The sequence below is a fragment of the Mauremys mutica genome, chromosome 2, assembly GCF_020497125.1.
Source record: "Mauremys mutica isolate MM-2020 ecotype Southern chromosome 2, ASM2049712v1, whole genome shotgun sequence".
In the NCBI taxonomy this organism is placed as follows: domain Eukaryota; kingdom Metazoa; phylum Chordata; order Testudines; family Geoemydidae; genus Mauremys; species Mauremys mutica.
Window position 1 is genome coordinate 6659313 of NC_059073.1, and position 22057 is coordinate 6681369.

Here is a 22057-nt window from a genome sequence, read left to right on the forward strand (position 1 = left end):
AGGGGTGGCAGGGAGGTCCATGCACTCTGTGCTAGAGAGTAGAGACCAAGACACTAGATCACTCTTACCCTGCACCCCCACAGGCTGTGAGGGGGCACTTCTTGTTCATCTTCAGTTCACATTTCATTTTGTACAACCACTTTCTACTCAGCAGGCCCCAGGTGTGACTGAACTTGGCAGCAAGAGTGCAATGAAATGAATGCAATTGGATTACCGTAGCCAACTAGTCCAGCGCGCTGCGTTCACATCTGCTTTGGTGAGCAACATTGGCCCACGAAAGCCTCTAGGCTCTTGACTGGAGCTAATTTGCTTCATTGGTTGAATGACTGTTTCAGATGCCCTTTGCCTCAGGAGTAATCAGAATATAAACAACTGTTTCCCTCCCCACTGTATACTGCCTTTTTAGCTCCTCATTTTGCAATGCAGAATGCGCCAAAGAAAACAGGGAAGAAAGCAGTTTTCTAATGTAACCGGTGCTGGAATAGGAGTCAGTAATTAGTCCTAAACAAACCCCATAGTCAGTGGCTGACCTGAAACACTGAACAGCCTGACTGGGGAGGAGAAAAAACTGGAACATTTATGTTATTTAAAAAAAAATGTCAAAAAGGTGCTATCAGGGTCCATATAGCACAAGAGGAAGGATGGTCATGAAGTTCAAAAACAGACCTGGATATCAGCAGTTCTGGGTTCAACTTCTGATTCTGCCTCTCAGTGTGTAACCATGGACAAGACATTTAACCACTTTGTGCCTCAGTTTCCCCAGAAATTAAATGGTGTTAGTGATACTCTCCTGCCTTTTTGAGGGGCAGTGAGGTCTTTAATGGTCCTGATTCTGTGCAGAAGACCCAGGAGGTGCCCAGCTGTCTTCACATGGGCCTCAGAGTCCAGCTGCACAGATCAGATTGCAGGAAGATTGCTTTGTGATCACAGGATAGAGGGAATTACTCACATGAAAAACATTATCGTCAGCGCCTGAGTCGATATCAAGGTGATGAGTATTTTGGAAATGCTAACAGACTGTAGCAATGAGCACATCCTTGCGCTGATTTGCATATTTCCTCATTCTCTGTATTATAATACGGATTTCTAAGGCCTCCATCCTTGCAGCGTTTGGCCACTATGATACAAATGTATATCTACATTGAGTCCCTCAAGGGAAAGGGGTGACTCTCCAAAGCCCTTCCCGCAGAGTTACTACCATTTACCAAGGGCTGGTCTGCACTTGTAAGTTACATTGGCACAGCTATATTGCTCCGGGGCATGGCTAAGATGCACCCCTCTCAGCAATGCAGCTATGCCCATCTAACTCCCAATGCTCCATCAACAGAGCTAAAGTCAGTCAGGGGGGTGGTGTTCCTGCACCAGGAGAAGAAACCCTGCAGCGTGGGCTGCACCTACACTATGGGGCTATGTCCACGTAGCTATGCAGGAACATTCTCTGTAGTACAGACTTGAAAGATCTCAGTCTAGGCGGAGTTCAGGGGAGCAGTTCCAGTCCTGGCTTCCCCTGGGGGACTGTCACCGAGACGGACCAGGGCCTTGGCACTTCGATCCAGACCTGGGCTTTTCCCCAAGTCCGGGGCGGCGTGTTCAGAGCTGGGGTTCTGGCCTCAGGGTCGTTACCAAGAGAGCCAGGGCATTCGGCCCCCAGTCAGCACTTTCCCCAAAGTGCAGGGGTGGGCTGGGCTGGACAATGGACACAGGAGATGCTTTTCAGAACAGGGGCGGCTGAAAAAGTGTAAGACTGGACAGTAAAAAACACCCTTAGGGGGAGGGGGGCCAGATGCGAGGGGGCAGCTGGGGGTCTGTGTCCGTGCGTCTGTCCAGCTGCACACATCCCTGTCCGTGGTGGGCACTGGGGCGACAAGTGCCAGGTCAGAGCGAAATATTATTAATGCTTCATGAAGATCAGTGTGTCCGTGAGTCCGTCTGTATCCCCAGGTCTGTTTATCTCCCCTCCTCAGCGGTGTGTCTGTCCTACTGTCTTTCCTTCCAGTGTCTGTCTGTCTGTCTGTCCTCTCTGCCGTGCCCTGCCCCGCCTGCACCCTCTGTCTGTCTCTCTGCCCCCCCGTCTGTCTGTCGGTCCTCCCCGCCCCCCTGCACCCTCTGTCTGTCTCTCTGCCCCCCCCCCGGCTGTCTGTCTGTCCTCCCCGCCCCCCTGCACCCTCTGTCTGTCTCTCTGCCCCCCCGTCTGTCTGTCTGTCCTCCCCGCACCGCCCCCCTGCACCCTCTGTCTGTCTCTCTGCCCCCCCCCGGCTGTCTGTCTGTCTGTCCTCCCCGCCCCCCTGCACCCTCTGTCTGTCTCTCTGCCCCCCCGTCTGTCTGTCTGTCCTCCCCGCCCCGCCCCCCTGCACCCTCTGTCTGTCTCTCTGCCCCCCCGCTGTCTGTCTGTCTGTCCTCCCCGCCCCCCTGCACCCTCTGTCTGTCTCTCTGCCCCCCCCCGGCTGTCTGTCTGTCCTCCCCGCACCGCCCCCCTGCACCCTCTGTCTGTCTCTCTGCCCCCCCGTCTGTCTGTCTGTCCTCCCCGCACCGCCCCCCTGCACCCTCTCCCCGCCACCCCCCCCCGGCTGTCTGTCTGTCTGTCCGGACTCCATTTCCCAGCGAGCCCCGCGGGCTGCGACCTGCGAGCGACCCGGACTCGGGGCTGGCGGAAGCGGAGCCGGGTCCGGGAGGGAGCGACCGGCGCGGCACAGGTGGGAGCCGGGAGCCCCGGGGCGGGGGCATGGAAGGGGGGCCGGTATGGGGGGCTCGGTATGGGGGGAGGGGAGGAAGGGGGCCCGGTATGGGGGGGAGCGAGGGGGGCTGGTGGGGGTGTTGGTTGTGGTGGGAGGCTGGTATGGGGGGAGCAGGGGGCAGAGAAGGAGGGGGGCCCGGTATGGGGGGGAGGAGGAGGAGGAAGGGGGCCCGGTATGGGGGGGGAGGGGGAGGAGGAAGGGGGCTCCGTTGAGGGGGTGGAAGAAGTTGGGGCCTTGGCATGGGGGGAGCGAGGGGAGGGGGGCCCTGGTGTGTGTGTTGGGGTTGTGGTGGGAGGCTGGTATGGGGGGAGCAGGGGGCAGAGAAGGAGGGGGGCCCGGTATGGGGGGGAGGAGGAAGGGGGCTCGGTATGGGGGGGAGGGGGAAGGGGGCCGGTATGGGGAGAGCGAGGGGGGCTGGTGTGTGTGTTGGGGTTGTGGTGGGAGGCTGGTATGGGGGAGCCCGGGTTCACAGGGTACCCACCTGGGTGTGGTTTCTGCCCCCACAAACTGCAAGCCTCAGACAGGCTCAGAATCCCCCCCCCCAGCCCCATTGGCTGACTGGAGCCCCCCCCGCCCCATTGGCCTGACTGGAGCTGCCCTGCCCCCCCCCCCAGTTTAGAAGTCACCCTAGGCCCGTGGATACCCATTCCCAGGCAGGGTGCTGGTGACTGGTGGGCCCCGCCCGGGAGCAGCGGGATGCTGGCTCTGCAAGGAGCCCCGGGGAAAGGTGGGGAGGTCGCTTTGCCCCGAGAAATCAGTGACACGGGGGATCTGAGGGTAGGTCTTAAAACCCTGCATTGTGCGCCGGTGTAGCACTTCAGTGAATGCTCTGCTACACCGACAGCAGGGCTTCTCCCGTTGGTGGTGTTAATTTACCTCCCTGAAGGCGGGGGGGGGGGAACCCTCCCGTTGATGTAGTGCTGTCCTCACCCGAGGTTAGGTCGGTATAACTGCATCTCTTGTGAAAAATCCATACTCCCCTAAGCGACGTAAGTTTGTAGTGTAGACCTGGCCCCAGTATGCTTGTAACTTGTTTGCACTCTGTGCACCAGTCCTGAAACAGAGGTGGTCCCAAATGGCGCGCAGTCAATCAACTCTTCCAGAAATGTCAGCCCCGGTGCCTGTGCCCAGTTTCCCGAAAGCAACTTTACTCCGAGAAATTACTCTGATAGATTAAGGCAAAGAGCAAACTCTCTTGCTGTTTGCAACAGCTCCCCCAAATTGAGACGCCATCACAAAGCTAACAACAGTACAGCATTTCTTGAAAGACTGAATACTAAGAAAAATAACTTGTAACAGCACCATTGGTGACTCCTGCCATAACTATATTAATCTGAGTCACGGGGTGGTGAGTACAATGCTTAGTTCTTTCACATTCGCAAATAAAATTATTGAAATGGAAGTGCTGGGGAAGGGGCAAGCTGTGATTGATTGATTCAGGGGTAGGCAACCTATGGCACAGGTGCCGAAGGCGGCACACAAGCTGATTTTCAGTGGCACTCGCACTGCCTGGGTCCTGGCCACCAGTCCGGGGGGCTCTGCATTTTAATTTAATTTTAAATGAAGCTTCTTAAACATTTTAAAAACCTTATTTACTTTACATACAACAATAGTTTAGTTATATATTAAAGACTTATAGAAAGAGACCTTCTAAAAACGTTAAAATGTATTACTGGCACGCGAAACCTTAAATCAGAGTGAATAAATGAAGAGGTTGCCGACCCCTGGGTTAATTAATTAGAGATCCCATGTCTGATTTATTTCTGGCCCTTCATGCAGCTTGAACAGTGAAACTGTCCAGTGTCACTTTCTTTTTTGTGTTCAGGGATCTGCAGGGGCAGGTATAAATCCAAGAAAACCCTCTCCCATAAACTTTTTTGAGAATCTCTTAAAACGTTTCTTTTCATGCTGGGCTTTACCCGCACTCTCTGCCCAAACAAAACCTAAATGCGAGGTCCTAAATGCGAGACACTGTCAAGAAGTTTCAGTGATGCCCTCAACTTGAAGTGTGGCTGGTTTATTAAAAAAAAATTAATTTAAGGAACACTGATAACCTGAGGGTTTTTTTAAACCATTCTTTAAAAATCAGTGCTCTTTTAAAACACCCTTTAACTACCATGTACAAAAATATTTTTTAGTTGCTTAAATAAATTGCAAGGGTTTTTCTCCTTCTCTGATAATATTCATAGATTCATAGATTCTAGGACTGGAAGGGACCTCGAGAGGTCATCGAGTCCAGTCCCCTGCCCTCATGGCAGGACCAAACACTGTCTAGACCATCCCGGATAGACATTTATCTAACCTACTCTTAAATATCTCCAGAGATGGAGATTCCACAACCTCCCTAGGCAGTTTATTCCAGTGTTTAACCACCCTGACAGTTAGGAACTTTTTCCTAATGTCCAACCTAAACCTCCCTTGCTGCAGTTTAAGCCCATTGCTTCTTGTTCTATCCTTAGAGGCGAAAGCGAACCAGTTTTCTCCCTCCTCCTTATGACACCCTTTTAGATACCTGAAAAAGGTATTCATAAGGGTCTTTTGGAAAGGTCTGGGACCAATACCACCTTAGCTTCTCCACACACCTGCTTGCTGCCTCTTACGTTCCAGCTTTGCTGCTGCCACTAAGGTAAACAGCCTCTTGCAAAGTGCTGCTAAATGCACAAAGGAAACAAACTAGAAAAAAGTCTCTAATTGCTTTAAGTTCTAGTGATCAGAGGGGTTACTCGCAACAATGGTAGGTGTGACTTCTCCGTGGATGATGTCCTTCTAATTCCCATAGAACTATCTCTGAGTCTTGTGCTTTTATTAAAGAGGCCTTGAAAGATTATTAAAAGTTGTGCTTCAAAACAGGGGAAATTCCTCCTGCATCCAGCAATTCATTTCACCAAACAGCCACTGGATGGCAGTGGAGTGATGGAAAGGGCACAGATTAGCCAGATCTCTTCCCCACTAACTGTGGTGCAGCTGCCTTGCAACAGCTGTGTTTCCCACTGCCCTCGTGAGCTACTCAGGATCCTAGTTTGCTCACTGCCTTCAAAGTGGGGGTTTGATGACCTCTCTGGTGACATGGAGGAAGTGGGAAACCAGGTTTGCTCACCCTGCCAGGATCTCTGCCCCTGTTAAGATCACACATGCTCCTGGCTTCTGCAGTTGCATCTGGCCAGGCAGGTTTGCAGCATGAATCTCAGCACTGAGATGATCTGGGATTAATTGCCTTCCCTCCCGCCCTGCAGATTTTGTAGCCATGGCAGAGCCGGCAGGAACGAAGCCAAAGCGCATCCTGGTAACCGGTGGCACCGGACTGGTGGGGAGAGCCATTGAGAAGGTGGTTGCTGATGGAGAGGGCAGGCCAGATGAGGAATGGATCTTCGTGTGCTCCAAGGACGCTGACTTAACGTGAGTCCTTAAGAACATAAGAACGGTCATATTGGGTCAGACCAAAGGTCCATCTAGCCCAGTATCCTGTCTTCTGACAGTGGCCAATGCCAGATGCCACAGAGGGAATGAACAGAACAGGGAATCATCAAGTGATCCATCCCCTGTCGCTCATTCCCAGCTTCTGGCAAACAGAGGCTAGGGACACCATCCCTGTCCACCCTGGCTAATAGCCATTGATTGACCTATCCTCCATGAACTTACGTAATTCCTTCTTGAACCCTGATATAGTCTTGGCCTTCACAACATCCTCTGGCAAGGAGTTCCACAGTGTGACTGTGTCTTGTGTGAAGAAAAACTTCCTTTTGTTTGTTTTAAACCTGCTGCCTATTAATTTCACTTGGTGACCCCTAGTTCTTGTGCTATGAGAAGGAGTAAATAACACTTCCTTATTTACTTTCTCCACACCACTCATGATTTTACAGACCTCAATCATATCTCCCCATAGTTGTCTCTTTTCCAATCTGAAAAGTCCCAGTCTTATTAATCTCTCCTCATATAGAAGCCGTTCCGTACCCCTCATCATTTTTGTTGACCTTTTCTGAACCTTTTCCAGTTCCAGTACATCTCCTCCAATATCCTTGTTGCACTGGACTCTTCTTTGCTTGTTCGTTGTTGTCTGAAATGTCCCTATCCATTCTGGGGTGGCTTGCTGGGGGAGTGCCCTCACACTAGTTTCTGGAGAGCAGGGTTCAAATCCTCGGCAGACAAGTGAAAATGATGTGGGTGGCGCGGAGGGCTGTGCCTCGTCCGAGGCCCTGTTACAAAACTCCCACACGGTTCTGGAATGACAGGCAGTCTCTTCTCCAGAGACGCCCAGGAATGGAGCTACCAATGGACGCTGCTGGTGAGGAGCATTGGCAGAGCTGTGTGTGAAGCCGTAGTGCTGGAATAGCAGGAAGGTGCTGTACGTTAGGGTGGAGGTGCGCTGGTACAACTGCATGGCCAGAGCCTGACTTAAGGTGATGCTGTCAGCCCCTTACTTTCTTTCTTCCCACTAAACGTGGGTCTACACAGCAAAAGCCGGCCACAGGCTAGCCTACCTGAGCTAGCAAGCTGAGTGCGTACCTAGGGTCCATGCTGGATTTGCACTATGCCCGCTGTGCTGTCTTCACTGCTATGGTTACCCACTCTAGCTGGATTCCAGCTAGCTCGGGTCGGCTAGCCCATGTGCAGCTTCTGCTGTGTAGACATACCCTAAGTGTGGAGGGTAGGAGAATCTGTCACGGAGTGTGGGGAGACACAAGGCCCTGCACCCCTGGCTTCCTGCGATTCACCATGACGCTCAGGCAGCCAGGAAAACAGAAGGTTTATTTAGACAACAGGAACCCAGTCCAAGACAGGTCTTGCAGGCACAGACAACAGGATCCCCCCCAATTAGGTCCATCTTGGGGCCCCAGGGGCACCACAGCCCCATTGTGGGGTCAGAGCCCTGTCGGGGCTCCCCTCCATTACACTAGCCAGCTCCTGAAACTCCCTCTCTCTTCAGCATCTCCTCCCCCTGCCTTTGTTCAGTTTGTCACCTGGCCTCTAACCCTTTCCTGGGTTCTCACATTACATGCTCAGGTATCCTCCCTCAAGGCCAGTCTCCCATCCCCCAATGTAAACCATCCTCCCAGGCCAACACTCCCCACTCAGCATTCACAGCCCACATTTAAGAACAGTCCCAGTTCATCTCAGACTCATGTTCACTTCTGGTTTAAACTGGCTTTTGGAGTAGTTGAGACAGCCACAGAATGAGCCCATTGCAGCTGCCTCGCATGTGTTAACACCGCTCCCCTCCCAGGTGCAGCCTCGTGAAACGAAAGCAAACTGGATGCGTATTCAGAAGTCTGATGTCAGATTAACTGGAGGTGGCTGGCCACATGTGGCGTGTGGCTCAGAGGATCTGCTGGTGACTGGGGTTGTGGGGTTGATCAGGGAGCAGCTCTGTTCCAGAAGAAGTCAGGCAGAGGGCAGGGTGTAAGTGCTTCTATTCCATGGGCCCCTGGTGTAGTGGAAATGCAGCGCGCTGGAGACCCTGAGTGCGTTCAGGGTCTGGGCAATGTTGATCCTCACGTAGACGGAGGTCAGGAGTATTGTGCCTTTAAAAAAGGAAATGGTGTGAGTGAGGGGTGCTGTAGGACCATGCCGGGGCTAGGCTAAGGAGATGGGTCCTTTGGGTCTATCCGCTATCTCTGCTGTTGAGCCCTCCATCTGCTGGCTTCCTAGCCACGTGCTGTTTTCGCTCCTGCAGCTGCCATGTCATTTGTAGCACCAGGCAAGGAGCCTGGCCAATCCCAGCCAAGGAAAGTTAAACGATAACCTCTCTTTGGCAATTCAGTCCTTGCTGTCACCGGGTCCAATCACATTCCCCCACGTATGCCACTCCCTGGAGCCCCGCCCCCTTCCCCGGTGAAAGTGACCGAATAGGTCCTGTCTGGTCCATCCAGAGCTTTCATCCTGTCTGGTTTTAGTGATCTGCAGTGGTGGTGTAGCCATGTTGGTCCCAGGATATTACCTTACACGGAGCTTTCCTTTAGGTCTCTCTTGCCAACAGAAGTTAGTCCAATAAAAGATACTGCCTCCCCCCTTGTCTCTCTAATCGTTCTAGTGGTGGCAGCACACACCTATCAAACCCTCATGAGGCAAGAAGTCTCATTGTCCTTGTGCTGCAGGTTTGTTTGACGCTCCGTGTGCTAACAGGAGTGGCATTTAATCAGCAGCAAGATCAGCTTACTGCCTCCTGAGAACAAGGCTGGGAGCCAGGAACTCTTTGAGTTCTAACTCGCCCTGACACTGACTCCCTCTTTGGCCTTGGGCAAGTCACCTCGGTTTCTCTGACTGTACAACGCACTGCTTAGGGGTGCTGTGCGGGCCCGTTAGTTACCTGTGTAAAATGCTTTGAGGATAAAAAGACCTGTATAACTGACATGCGATGGTGTGTGTAAGAGAAATGGCAGACAGCAAAGGCCTATGAGATCAAAGCTCACCTGTGCCGGGATAGGTACAAAACACTCCACAGTGGTTAGGCAGCTGCCGTGCTGTGTCTCCTGCTTACCCCCTTGTTCAGAACTGTCTCAACAGACAGGACAGCGCAAGGTGCTGTTCATCGTATCCACCTGTCGTCTGTATTTCCTTTGGGCCAGGGAGGGTCTCTCTGTTATGTTTGGACAGCACCCAGCTGTCAATGCAGGATTGTTCCCGCCAGCATATTTTCTTTCCTGCTTCTTTAGCCCGTTTCCTTGAGACCCACTTCTTCTGCAGCCAACTCCTTTTTCCTGACGTCCGTCCCTAACCTTTCCTTTTCCATCCTGTTACTCCTAGTTCTCCTCCTGGGGGCTGCACTAAGTAACTCCTCGGGGTTTCCACTTCTCAGGTATTTTTACATTTATTGCTGTTCTTTCTGACAAGCATCCACAAGGCTTTCCCCAGTCGTGGGCGCCACCACGCCGCAGCCAGTCAGCACACTAATGCTAAGCAGCACGTTGGGGCTCCTTTCCTGACAGCGTTACCCCTTGAGGTTTACCTGACTGGGAATTAAAGGGGACACGGGCCAGCTATTGCCTTCAGCTTCGTTCCCCAGGATGCTCTTGCCACTGCTGTGCAGTCGGTTAGTTAATTGCTCATTAACGGTGCTTGCTGGGTCAAGGGTCTGGCACCAGGCTCCTTCCACGCCTCTTCCCCCGCCATCCGCTCCCATCTCATCGCAGCTAGCCCGCAGCATGGTGTCCAACCGGCATGTGGACAGTCCAGTGGTGATGACACCAATCTGGGACTTGGGAGATCTTTCGACTCCCTGTGTGACCTTGGGGAAGTCACTGTGTGCCTCAGTTTCCCATCTGTAATTTGGGGATAACAGCACTGCCCTGCCTCCCAGGGGTTGTGAGGCTAAATACATCAAAGACTGTGAGGTGCTCAGATACTGTGGTCATGGGGGCCAGACAGGTACCTAGGATGGCTAGAATGTGCCCCTGAGGGTTCTGTTTGTTGTTTCCTCTCCCCTGTAGGAACGCTGCGGAGACCAGAGCCCTGTATGAGAAATACAGACCCACCCACGTGATCCACTTGGCAGCCTTGGTGGGAGGCCTCTTCAAAAACATCAAATACAACCTGGATTTCTGGGTAAGGGGCCAGGGTGGCAAATGCAAAGATGTAACATCTGGTCCAGCGAGCTGTCACTCTCGCTGCACCCTGCCATGTGATCCCCCTTTGCCCTTCCTCCAAGGACTTGGGAGTGCTTTGCAGACATTCATGAATTAACCCTCGCCACACCCCCTGCGTCCAGGCTGTAGGTTAGTGTTAGCACCACTGTAATTGTAGGGAAACTGAGGCACCGAGACATGACTTCCCTGGGTCTCACGTGGAGGGCCAGAAATAGAGCCCAGGATGCTCAGGCTTATTAAATGGGTGGATAAAGTCATTAACCCGTTGGGTGCTGGGCCTTCTGACACTGCAGGTGGGCCATGTGAGTGCTGCTGAACTGGGAACCACTTTCCCACCAGGGCACTTGTGGGGCTAATGAACTGTCCCCAGCACTAGCCCTGCATCCAGAGATTAACCCCAGGGCCTTGGCTGGGATGATTCTCTCCCCAGGTGCTGGTGAGTGACTTATTAGCAGCTGGTGTTGGACCCCCTGGCCCTCTTCTCTGAATCACACACGCACACTAGGTCAACCTAGCTTGGACTGATTTCTCAGGGCTGGCCCATGTGGTTCAGCGGCCTGCAGTCACCTTACCTGTAGTACAGAAGAACAATCCATGGTGACTACAAGTCCCAGCATGCAATGCTCCTCCTTGAGCTGAGCAGTCTTCCCTTCGCTCCAGGTGGAACATTGCATTCTGGGATGTGTAGTCTTCACATGGTGGCTGGTGTCTGCTCCTTCCTACTCAAGTTAAGTGCAGTCCTTCAGCACCTGGCAAGTTGCTGATACAGCCCTGGGCTGGGTAATGTTTGGCCCTCCTGGCTCGCTGCTCTGTGTGCGCGTCTCCTTGTCTGGTCTCCCTTCACCTGGCTGTGGATCAGCGTTGGGGGAAAAAAATGCTGGTCCATTCCCGGCCCAGCCCAGTAGGTGCAGTGGCTGTGCCTGGGGAGGGGTTGGGGAGCGACCGTATGAAAGGGCTGTGCAGATAGCAAGTCTGCATAGAGATGGGGGCCTGAAAGCCCCATAGCACCAACACGAGCAGCGGAACTCCCTGACCGGGGGGCAGTGACAGCCCTCTGGCAGGAGCGGTGGGCTGGGGAGTGGGGCCCTCGCTGGGTCCAGAGCTGACACGGCCGTGAGAGAGGTGGAATGCAAAGTCCAGACCTGAGCGGTTGGAGCTGATCCCACTGCTGACTCCAGAGACAAGCTTGGAGTCTTCCCCCAAGGACTATCCCTTCAGCCCTCGGCCGTTCAACTCTGGTACCACCAGTGAGACTAGCCTGAGAGCTCCATGGCGACCCGTTCCCTGTCCTGAGCCTGTGACATGCTGGAAGGCCCGGGTGGGTCATGCGGAAACCGATGCGAATATAACGTGACTCCTAACTCCCCGCTGGATGTCTTTTCCCCAGCGGAGAAATGTGCACATCAACGACAACGTCCTTCACTCAGCGTATGAATTCGGAGTGCAGAAAGTCGTCTCCTGCCTTTCCACCTGCATCTTCCCGGACAAGACCACCTATCCTATCGATGAGTCCATGGTAAGGGACGGCCTTCGGGCTGGGCACACAGCACCCTGCCTTACAACTCCTGTCGCTCACTCAGCTTCGCCTTTGCTCCGCCCAGAGCTGTGGCTTAAGCACAGTAACATTGGTTAAGTTACCGTGCACCTTGGAGGGGGAGATCATTGGGGGCTGCCTCAGTGCATCGGGTGGACAACTTACTGTGATGCCAGTTACACTGATCTGAGAGAGTGACAGCTGGTCATCTTGGCTCTGGTCTTCTTTCCCACTTTGGTTGGCTGACTCGGTGGGTGGGTGGGTGATGGGGAGAGCAGAGCTGACCCTTCGGCTAGCGTCCTGCGTGGGCTGGGATTCCTGCAGCTCTCTGATGCAGGCCTGTGCCGTAACCAGTCAGCTGCATCCTAGTTCTCTGCACCGCCGTGGGGGCTGTCCCTCACTCATTGCACTGATGTGCACGTGGGGTCGGGCAGAGTGGGGCGCGCCTGCCTTGCTCGACAGCGATCCCTCCGGCCAAACAAGGAGCAGGATCATCAGGTCCAGTGCAAGTCCTGTCCCAGCCTCCTCGGGCAGCCCTGCAGCACGGGCTCAAGAGGGATAAGGGGACATAGAGGATTCCTGCCATCTCTGCCTGCCTGTGACTTGTCTTTGATGCGAGCTGAGCCCAGGGCTGGCAGGTGGTGACAGCTCCCCCTTCAGCGGATCGAGGGGCTCCAGGAGGCTGCTCTCCCTCTCCGAACCCAGGATATGTCTACGCTGCACAGCTAATCTGGGCTCTTAGCTGGGTTCTAGCCTTAACACCAGCCCCCTCCTCCCCACTGTCCACCTTCAGAAAGCTCTGGCCTGGCCTGGCCTGGGGGGTGCTTTAAGCCTGGGCTAGCTGACCCAGCTAGGAGTATAGTATAAGTCAGAGCCCAGGATCTGGGCTGGAACCCACCTACTCTGCAGTGAGGATGCAGGCTAAATCACGCGAGTGCCAATAGTCCTCCAGTGCCTTCCCACAATCCCTTCCTGAAGGACAGATAAGTTCTCTTGCAATTGACCTGATTGATGGGGGCAGGGGGGAAGAATCCTAGAGCGTCTCGTCACAAAGAACCATGGGATACTCCCCCCAAACACACACAGGCAAGTGCAGAGACAGCGAGGACATGGGGGCACGGGGAGAGCTTTGCTGTGTGGACGCTCGCACTCAGGTTAGGCTAACCTGGGTGTCAAGCTCCCGTGCAGACATAGCTTCCGTTTATTCTCCATACGCTCCTTCCCCCTGGAGCCAGGCAGCAGAGGTTGAAACCCCATTTTCATCAGGCTGACATTACTTTTCCCAACCGTGCCATCTACTGCGTTTCCCCAGATTCACAACGGGCCCCCTCACAGCTCCAACTTCGGGTACTCGTACGCCAAGAGAATGATCGACGTTCAGAACAGGTATGGTCCATCCCCTCCCCACTCCGCCCGAGCCCCAAGCTGTGTGGCTCAGGGGAGGGACTTACACAGTCCGTACATCTCTGTAAAGACCTTTGGGATCCCCAGATGAAGGACTGTATAAATATTATCACTGTCACTATAGGATAATTCCTTCCCCCTGTGCTCTCTGACCTCAGCGGGCACAAGGAGTGAGGCTGGGGGTGGATGGAACTTGCAGGGGCCCCGGAGGGGCTGGCCGGCCCCAGTTCATTTCCCTAAGCCCTGCTGGAAGAACAGAGTTAGGCTCTGATACACGGAACGGGGACAGTGACTTGTGCTCGCAGCCCTCAGCTGCATGGAACAAGCCACTGAGCTAGTCACTCACCTACCCTGGCCTTCTCTCCCGCTTCTCCCAGGGGGTATTTCGAACAGCACGGCTGCCGATTCACCGCCGTGATCCCCACCAATGTCTTCGGACCTCACGATAACTACAACATCGAGGACGGGCATGTCCTTCCGGGTCTGATCCACAAGGTGTACCTGGCAAAGAGTGAGTGGGGAGCCTTCATTCAGCTCTCAGCTTCATCGTCCACCCAACAGGGTTTTGTTGCTAGGGCTATATGGGCAGCAAAGACCATTCCTGCTGTGGGTAGGGAAGTCATGTGACTTTTTTGCTCCTAATGAAACTGTGCCATTCTTTGCATCCTATCCCTAAACTATCTGAAAGTGTTGCTGTGTGTTGTTACACAAGTGCCATGTTCCACCCCAGAGCTTGCTGCATTTCTGCAGTGGGTGAATGGATCCTCGCGTGTCCCTTACCTTTTTCAAATGTGGGTTACCTGGCTAATAGTGAAGTGCTTGAAGAGGCATAGCTGAAGGGGCTACTGTAAATTATTTGGTTTGCAAAATCCTTTTCTCTTTCTGATCTTCGCCTGGCCGCCTGGTGTGCTATTGAGGTTGCTGAGGTGACGGTGTTTCATATCTGCAGATATGTTGAGTAGATACCATTTAGCGCTGGGCTAAGAGGATGGTCGAAGCTTGGTCCATCCAGAATGTTTCTACATATCTCAGTGTGGAGGATTGCTGTACTGAATTTATGTACGCAAAGCAATAATGTCCTGGGAGTTTCTGGCCCTCATTTAGGAAGGGGGTTGCCCCATGAGACGATCAGGGCTCGATTGATCATGGGGCTGATTTCCTAATGAAAGCATTAGGCATTTAGTAAGCACAAGTTGCCCTTTGCTGCAATTGTAAGTGGCGATGATGTAGCTTTCTGTAGAGCTCCACAAGCCCACATGCATCACCACTGAAATGCAGGTGCCTCTGGGGTGGAGGACAGCCGCCAAGTGAACACCCAACTGTGAATGGGAGACGGAGGGGAATTTTAGCTAGGATGCTAGGGCAGATCCCTCCCGTATGTGCCATGGTTTCATTAATGGACACACACACAGAGGACCCCAGGTCATGTCTCTCTCTCTCTCTCTCTCTGCATGGAACTGATCCTCAGGTACAAGATGGGCTTGGGGGAGGGGCAGGAAATGGGAGGGTTAACCCATTGGTACCCAGAATGGTCTGCATCCAGGCTGCAGTGTCACGTTTTGTGGAGTCCATTGGGACCCTGTGGGTTTTTTCTACTGTACAACTAAACCTCCCTGCCTCTAACAAGCCATGGATGGCTCCGGGCAGCCCTAGCTGCAGGGTTGCTAACAGGGTTTTCTGCTGTAGTTGTTGGATGGTAAGTTCCTGAGAGCCATGATGGTTGGATTCCTCCCTTCTCACTTGGCTCTAGGCTGGGTATCGCCCCTCCCTGCAGGAGTGAAACTAGCAAGTGATTTCTGTGCGGCGTCAGGGAAGGGGTCCATGCTCAAATCTCAGCCAGTGAGGAACAGAGAAGGGCCATTCTGACTCCATGGTGTGACAGGTTCCCCCAGGATGCCACTTGGAACTGGGGCACCACTGAGCTGCCTGATCCACCAGCCTGGGCTCCCTTTATACTGTGCTGCTGTGACAGGCTCTCAAGCCCCCACCAGTGCGCACACAGGTAGGGACACACCCAGCTACAGAAACACACACACATGCTGAGATCAGCTCTGTATGGGAAGGCTCAGCTAAGGGGTATACAGCGTAAGATCATTAAATTTGCCCCCTCCCTCAATGTGGAGGAAGGTATGCAACAGCCTTCCCCCGCCTCCAGTTACAAATTCCATAAACTGGTTTTAGAGAAAACAAAACCAAGTTTATTAACTACAAAAGGTAGATGTCAGGGATTATAAGGGATAGCAAACAGATCAAAGCAGATTACCTAGCAAATAAAACAAACATGCAATATAAGTTTAAGATACTAAAGAAACTGGTTACATATATACCTGCCCCTGGAAATTTCCACTACATGCATCTGATGAAGTGGGTATTCACCCACGGAAGCTCATGCTCCAATACGTCTGTTAGTCTATAAGGTGCCACAGGACTCTTTGCTGCTTTTACAGATCCAGACTAACATGGCTACCCCTCTGATACTTGGTTACAAGAAGTAATTTCTCACCCTAAATGTTGTTTTTGGCAGACTGCAGAAACTCTTGAAGGCCAGATGCACTTGCTTGCAATTTAAAACTTCAGATATTTCATTCACGAGCTAGACAGTCTTCCAGCCTGGGCTTAGTCCTTCTCCCCTCATTCAGTCTTTTCTTTAGATGTTTACAGCTCCCCTCTTGGGCCGGGATTCAGTCAAGAGGGAACCATGATTATGTCACTCCCCGCCTTAAATAGGTTTTACCTATGGCAGGAATCCTTTGTCTTCCAGTGTGATTCCCACCCCCGGTCAGTGGAAAAATACTGGTATGATTCCTGGAGTCCAGTATCAGGTGACTTGCTCACATGACCTTGCTGCCATAACTCAGTCGGTTTGCAGCATTCCCAGGAAGAACTCCTCTGTGGGTGATAAACATCTTCTGAGACCTCTTGTTCTCTCTCATGGCCCTTCCTCACAGCGAGCTATCTAGACTGATTGCATTGTCTGGCGGGTGTCCCCCAGGTGTAAACACACTTGTCATTGATACATAGTCAGTATTCCTAACTTCAGATACAGAAATGATACAGGCCTATAAATAGGATAATCCTATTCAGTAAATCATAACCTTTCCAATGATATCTCACATGATCCATCTTGCATAAAATACATCATGGATCTGCTGTAATTATATCATAACAATATCTCTGAAGAATGTGGGGCGTAGTGTCACACATGGCTACTTACAGCCCCTTACGTCGAGCTGGAGCATGGCATGCTGGGATCTGTAGTCTCCGGGGGCTGCACCTCGGCTTTAGAGAGGAAAGCTGGCCTGGCTTTCTGTTGCACGAGGGTGTTTGGATAGGGGGGTGGGGGGGAACCTGTGGTTGACCAGGCCAATGCTGCAGTTGGAACATCCACTAATGGCCGTTCTTGTGATTGTCCCACAGAAAATGGCACGGCTCTCACTGTCTGGGGGACGGGAAAGCCCAGGAGACAATTCATCTACTCTCTGGTAGGCACGGCCTTCACGGAGTCCAGCCCGTTTGGACTGGGCCCAGAGCAGATTTCAGACATCCTGACCCCATGGCTGGGAGAATGGGTTGCTTGGCCCTGGGAGGCTGGCAATTAGCAGGGTGTGGGAGGTGTGTTCTGATCGGCGGGGGTTGCTGGCAGAGGGGACTCTGAAGCCATGTGACCCTTTGCAGCGACACGCTGGCATGTGCCTAGGCAATCTGAAGCCCTGGCCTGGGTGTGCTGTTAGCTCCCTGCACTCAGGCACAGACTGTTACCGTTATATGAGCCACGTAAAGCTGCTAAAATGAGCAAGTGTCTCTGACAAATAACGAGCAGTAAACCTAGGACAGGTCCCAGATTGCACATCCAACCCTGCACACTAGCTGGGGAGAGGGGTTCAGCTTGGCCCTGCCTTGGCAGCATGCGGGTGCGGGCTCTCGGGAGCTGGGCCTTGGCGGAGGCCGCCCTTTGGGAGGTATCATGGTTCTCTGTTAGCTTGGCCATGTCTACCAGAATGACTGTGTTTATTCCTGCCAAGCCAGGGCTGGGGTCTCTTTAAAGGCCCCCTTTAAAGCAAGGCTCAGAGGGAGGGAGCTGGCAGCTTGGGGAGCGAGAGACTGGAGCTGTTCCTGCTTTGCCCTGCTGTAGCAGGCTCAGCTTCCTGGCAACAGCCCCCATACAACATCCCCGGCCTTCAGCAAAGAGGAGCTTGTGTCTGTGCCCTGAGCTGGGATCCTGTGGCTCCCGGGAGGGGAAAGGGAGGAGACAGAGGGACTAAGAGCTGCTCCTTTGTGCCCACAGGACCTGGCACGGCTCTTCCTCTGGGTCCTAAGGGAGTACGACGAGGTGGAGCCCATCATCCTCTCAGGTAAGGTGTCCCCTATGCCATCGCTCTCCCTCTGACGGTGTCACAACCCTGGCCCCTTTGGCAGATGCCCTCAGCTTGTATTGCAGCACTAGGAGGGGAAGTCCCGTGTCCCCACTGCTCCCCATGCCGTCCTATCTGCTTCTGTAGCTGGGTCAGTGCAGAACGTCCCTCTCCTCAGCGCCCCCCACAGGCTGACCTAGAGCCCGCAGTGGTGGCACGAGGCGGCTGCAGGCTCTGGTCTCCCACCCTCCCGTCTCTAAGGGGAGGCAAGTGGCTACGAGAGCAGGGCGGGCGGCGATTTGTGGCTGGCACCAGGGGCGGAAGAACTGCCTAGCCTCACCCTTGCTCTCTGCTTAGTGGGAGAAGAGGACGAGGTCTCTATCAGGGAAGCTGCGGAGAGCGTCGTGGAAGCCATGGATTTCAAGGGAGAACTCATCGTATCCTTTTACAAATGGCTGCTCCGACGCCCGGCCTCCCTGAGCTGTGCCTGGCTCTCAGGGTCCTTGCCTGGCACCCATTCCCCGCACTCGCGTGCACCCTGGGGAGGGGGAGAACTGTCACGTCCAAACAGCTAAGGCTTAATTCCCCGCTGATCCAGTGCAAGATTATTCCCTGCGGCATGTTCTCCAATGTTCGGTCTGGTCCAGCGTGAAATGGCTCAAGCGATGGGACTCCCCTCGCTTCCCGTGGGTCGGTCTCCGACTGGAGAACTTGTTCCATGGATGTTCGATCCGTGCTTGGAAGTTGGGGCCATGGAGGTCTCTGCGATCTGATGGTGACCCTGGGGTCTCCTTGGAGACGGCGGCTTCCATTCGTGGTGCAGCTGAGAGGGTGACCGCAGTTGCTGCTCGCACGGGACGTTCCAGGTTTGGCTATGGGCCCCCTTTATTGTCAGCCTCTTCCCTGGAAACAGCGGGCGCGAGGGCTCTCCCTCCTGTAGGATCTCTCCACTCACCCCTGCGCCTGGCTGGTCAGGACTAACTAACAGCAAGATCTTGTGGTTAAGGCCCAGGGTCTGCTGGCAGCACCGAGACAGCTGCAAACCTTACAGAAAGGGACACGCAAAGTAGACCTTTGCTACCAAGGCCCCAGCTCTTGTCCTGCCTGGCTGCTACCAGTGGGGGTCGTCCCGGAGTAACGGTAGCTTCGAACTCGGCAGAATTCCCGTTTGTTTTCCCTTACCCCCCGCGGTGTCCAGTTTGACACGACGAAATCCGACGGCCAGTTCAAGAAAACAGCCAGCAACGGCAAGCTGAGGCGGTGCCTGCCCGACTTCCCGTTCACGCCGTTCAAACAAGGTAAGGCCGCGCTGGTCAGGAGTCGTTCTAGTTCTCCTGCCCCTCGGTGGGAACATCCACTGCACTGCATCGGCTGCGTATGTCTGATCTCACCTCTGCCCTCCAAAGGAGTCGGGTAGGGTTTGTGGGGAAGGCCTTCTCCCTCCCGCGGGTGCTGGGAACTTGGTCCCACAGCCTCAGGCATCACCGTGGTGCATGCACCACGAATGCAAATGCAGCGAGTGTCTAAAGAGATGCTGTGAGAAACCCCTGTGAGCAGAGGCAGCAGCTCTGGTTGTAGGGGCAGGACAGTGCAGTGATTGAAGCACTGGCCTGGGGGCTCAGATTTTTGGGTTCTGTTCCCAGCTCTGAGACAGCCTGTGACTTCAGATGGGTCACTTCATCTCCCTGGTCCATTTCCTCCTCCTCTGGCATGGCGACAATGATTCTTCCACTCCTAGCTCAGTAAACAGCGGCCAGTGGCACAGCATTAACTGGAGGGAGGGAGCCGCCGCTGGTTGTGCTGCTTCGGGCTGTATGGGGGTCTAACTGCCTTCCCCCTTCCCCTCCAGCTGTGAAGGAAACTTGTGACTGGTTCAACGTGCACTACGACATCGCCCGGAAGTGACCAGCACACCAAAGCCGTTGTGATTATCGGAGGTTCCTCTGAGACTCAGGGTTTTCCTTTGCTGGAGCAGAGGAGGGGATGCGTGAGGTAGTTTGGGGCTGTGAAATGATGCTGGAGATAAATTCTACTTTGGAAAAGCTGTCTCTGAGTGGGGTGGGGGCAGAGATCCTGAATGGCCAAATCACAGATAAGCTCAGCAAACATGAGTGAGAAATGTGTAGCATTAGGGGTGGAGATACCCTGTCTTTCTCTGTGACACAGGACTCACACTACTAGTCATCTCAGCCAGCCAGGGGCGTAGAACTTTGTGGGGTGGAATGGGGAGAAACTCTCTGTTCAGGGATCAAAGTGAATCTTTGTTAAAAGGTTCCAAAAATGCAAAGACTGAGGCTTCCCCCGCAATGCTTCCAACATCCCTCCCTGTGGTTATAAATATCCCAGGAACTGCAGCCTGAAGAGCCCCTCAGGTTCAGCTCTAGCTTCGGTCAAAAGGCGTTTAGGAAGGGAAGTCTTGCCTAGTGAAAACCCTCTTGGGCGTCCCCCAAGGACACCGCCCTGGGAGCGGCTGGAGGGTTGGACCTGAGGGTTGAGGTACCTGGAAGTTTACATGCTGCCTTGGCATCATCTAATGAATATTTTTTAAAATCGACAGAGCCCCCTCTCCATCAGACCTCATCACTGTTCTCGCTGGATCCCTTATCTTGCCCATGCTGTTGTCACCTCATGTTAAGCTGTAATTGGTCAGGCTGCCAATCAAGTGTAAAGCAGTCTGGAATTAGGTTCAGAATAAATCAAAGCTGATTTTTTTCCCTTGTGTTTATGCTCTTGTAAAAACAAGATGCAGAGCGTTAATCCTGAACCAGAGCTTGGGCAGCCCAGCTGTATGTCACGTTCCTGGGACACTCCCTCTTTTGTTGCCAGTGGCTGGTGCTGCTCAACAGTGAGGGCTGTTCATTATCAGAAATCTTGCCTTCTCCTCCAGGGTTAGAATGGCAGAGTGAGGCTCTCCTGCAGTGCTCAGACTGGGGGAGATAGGTAATAAAAAATAATAGGTAATAATTGGAGTTATACCAATCTCCTAGAACTGGAAGGGACCTTGAAAGGTCATCGAGTCCAGCCCCCTGCCTTCACTAGCAGGACCAATTTTTGCCCCAGATCCCTAAGTGGCCCCTTCAAGGATTGAACTCACAACCCTGGGTTTAGCAAGCCAATGCTCAAACCACTTTGAGCTATCCCTCCCCTTGATAAGGGAGCAAGTGTCCCTCCCTGTCCCTACTTATTGTCACCAATGTTTGGAAGAAGTCAACTGGAAGGTCTGCAGGCTTTCTAGGGTGTCCCTCTGGCTCAGTGTGGACTTGTCCCCAAGAGGTTCTGGTGCTTGGTCTTATTTTAAATCAGGTGATGGAGCTTCCAGTGCTCTCCAGCAGAGCAATGAGAGAGGACACGATCTCTTACAGCTGCTGCTGCTACTTTAGTTAGTCTTGTTGCTAACCATCCTCTGTGAAGGTGCTCCCATCACCTACCCTGGGAGAACGTGCAGTCCCCTAGACTTTGACAGGAAGCTTTCCTGGGAGATGCCACCCCCATCTGCCATGAGTGGCTGCAGCTGAGCAAGGGCTGGCTTGAGGTGTGCCCATGTTCCACTCCCCTAGGCCAACTGCTTTCCCCAGGGCCTCTTTCAGAAAGGGAAAAAGCCCAGCTGTGTAGCTCTTACACTGTGAAACATTCACTCTCCAGCCACTGTTACAGCCTGTCTGGCTGCACCAGCAACTCATGGACTATTCCAACACCTAGGGACAGGCAAGCTTTTTGTGGGGGAGGGGTGTTGAAACTCTCTACACCTCTGCTGGCATCGAGCATTGCCTTGGGAGCAGGTGGGCACTAAGCCAAGGCACCAGTGAGTTTAGCATTAGAGACACTCCCACCCCTTGGTTCTTCCAGCGGCTCTCGGCCCAAAGCATCTTTGACAGTGTGGGGATGGGTCAACAGGCAGGCTCAGAGGCTGGGGTGCCCTCCCTCCCCTTCGCAAGGAACAGCAGCGGCCCATTGGTTTGCTGTTACCCCTGCACTGACCCAAGCCGCACACACAGCATGCAAGGAAAATCCCCTTCCACCCCTGCTGTTGGTTCAGGCTCTGCAGGGGTCACGCAGGAGAGAGTTGTCTCACAGATGTTTCTGGGGACATCAGTGCAGCCATTACCTCTTCCTGGTGGCCATTCTAACAACCCTCTCTCTGTCCCTGTCTCCCATAGCCCTGTGTTGAGAGCCTGCCCTAGCGGGGTCAGGAACTCACTGGCCACGTGTGGGGCCTCAGGCGCCCTGTTCCCTGGCTGGGTGGGAGCAGTTCTGGGGAATGCCCCACTGCCCAAATGCTGCAGCTGCCTCCGCTGACAAGAACCGCCTCTGGCACCAGGCACGCCAGCCCTACAAGTCTCCAGCAGCTGCACGGTTCCAGGTGCTGATCCCTGCTGGTGCTGCCAATGCAAACACCAGCGCATCTCTCGCGGCTCTTGGTAACAGCTATTCAGGACTAACAGCTGAGTGCTG

At 53.6% G+C, this 22057-nt stretch overlaps 1 protein-coding gene across 2 annotated transcripts; it reads left to right on the forward strand.

Moving 5' to 3' along the window:
- Positions 1-2583: 2583 nt before the first annotated feature.
- Positions 2584-20319, forward strand: LOC123362504 (GDP-L-fucose synthase-like). 2 transcript variants are annotated; one of them, XM_045002855.1, is made up of 11 exons: positions 2584-2693; positions 5969-6131; positions 10160-10274; positions 11703-11831; positions 13162-13235; positions 13631-13764; positions 16671-16735; positions 17539-17605; positions 17963-18042; positions 18804-18903; positions 19455-20319. In XM_045002855.1, the coding sequence occupies exons 2-11, from the start codon at positions 5980-5982 to the stop codon at positions 19508-19510; spliced, it is 972 nt and encodes a 323-aa protein (XP_044858790.1). In that variant the 5' UTR covers positions 2584-2693; positions 5969-5979; the 3' UTR covers positions 19511-20319. The 2 variants fall into 2 exon arrangements, with proteins under 2 accessions (XP_044858790.1, XP_044858789.1); XM_045002854.1 differs by lacking the exon at positions 2584-2693 and adding an exon at positions 3710-4083.
- The last annotated feature ends 1738 nt before the right edge of the window (positions 20320-22057 follow it).

Bases quoted from the DNA above. Each gene is read 5' to 3' on its own strand.
- LOC123362504 (XM_045002855.1), top strand. From the start codon at position 5,980: ATGGCAGAGCCGGCAGGAACGAAGCCAAAGCGCATCCTGGTAACCGGT. The intron at 6,132-10,159 runs GTGAGTCCTTAA...TCTCCCCTGTAG, and splicing joins TCCAAGGACGCTGACTTAAC to GAACGCTGCGGAGACCAGAG. The intron at 17,606-17,962 runs GTAAGGTGTCCC...CTCTCTGCTTAG, and splicing joins GGAGCCCATCATCCTCTCAG to TGGGAGAAGAGGACGAGGTC.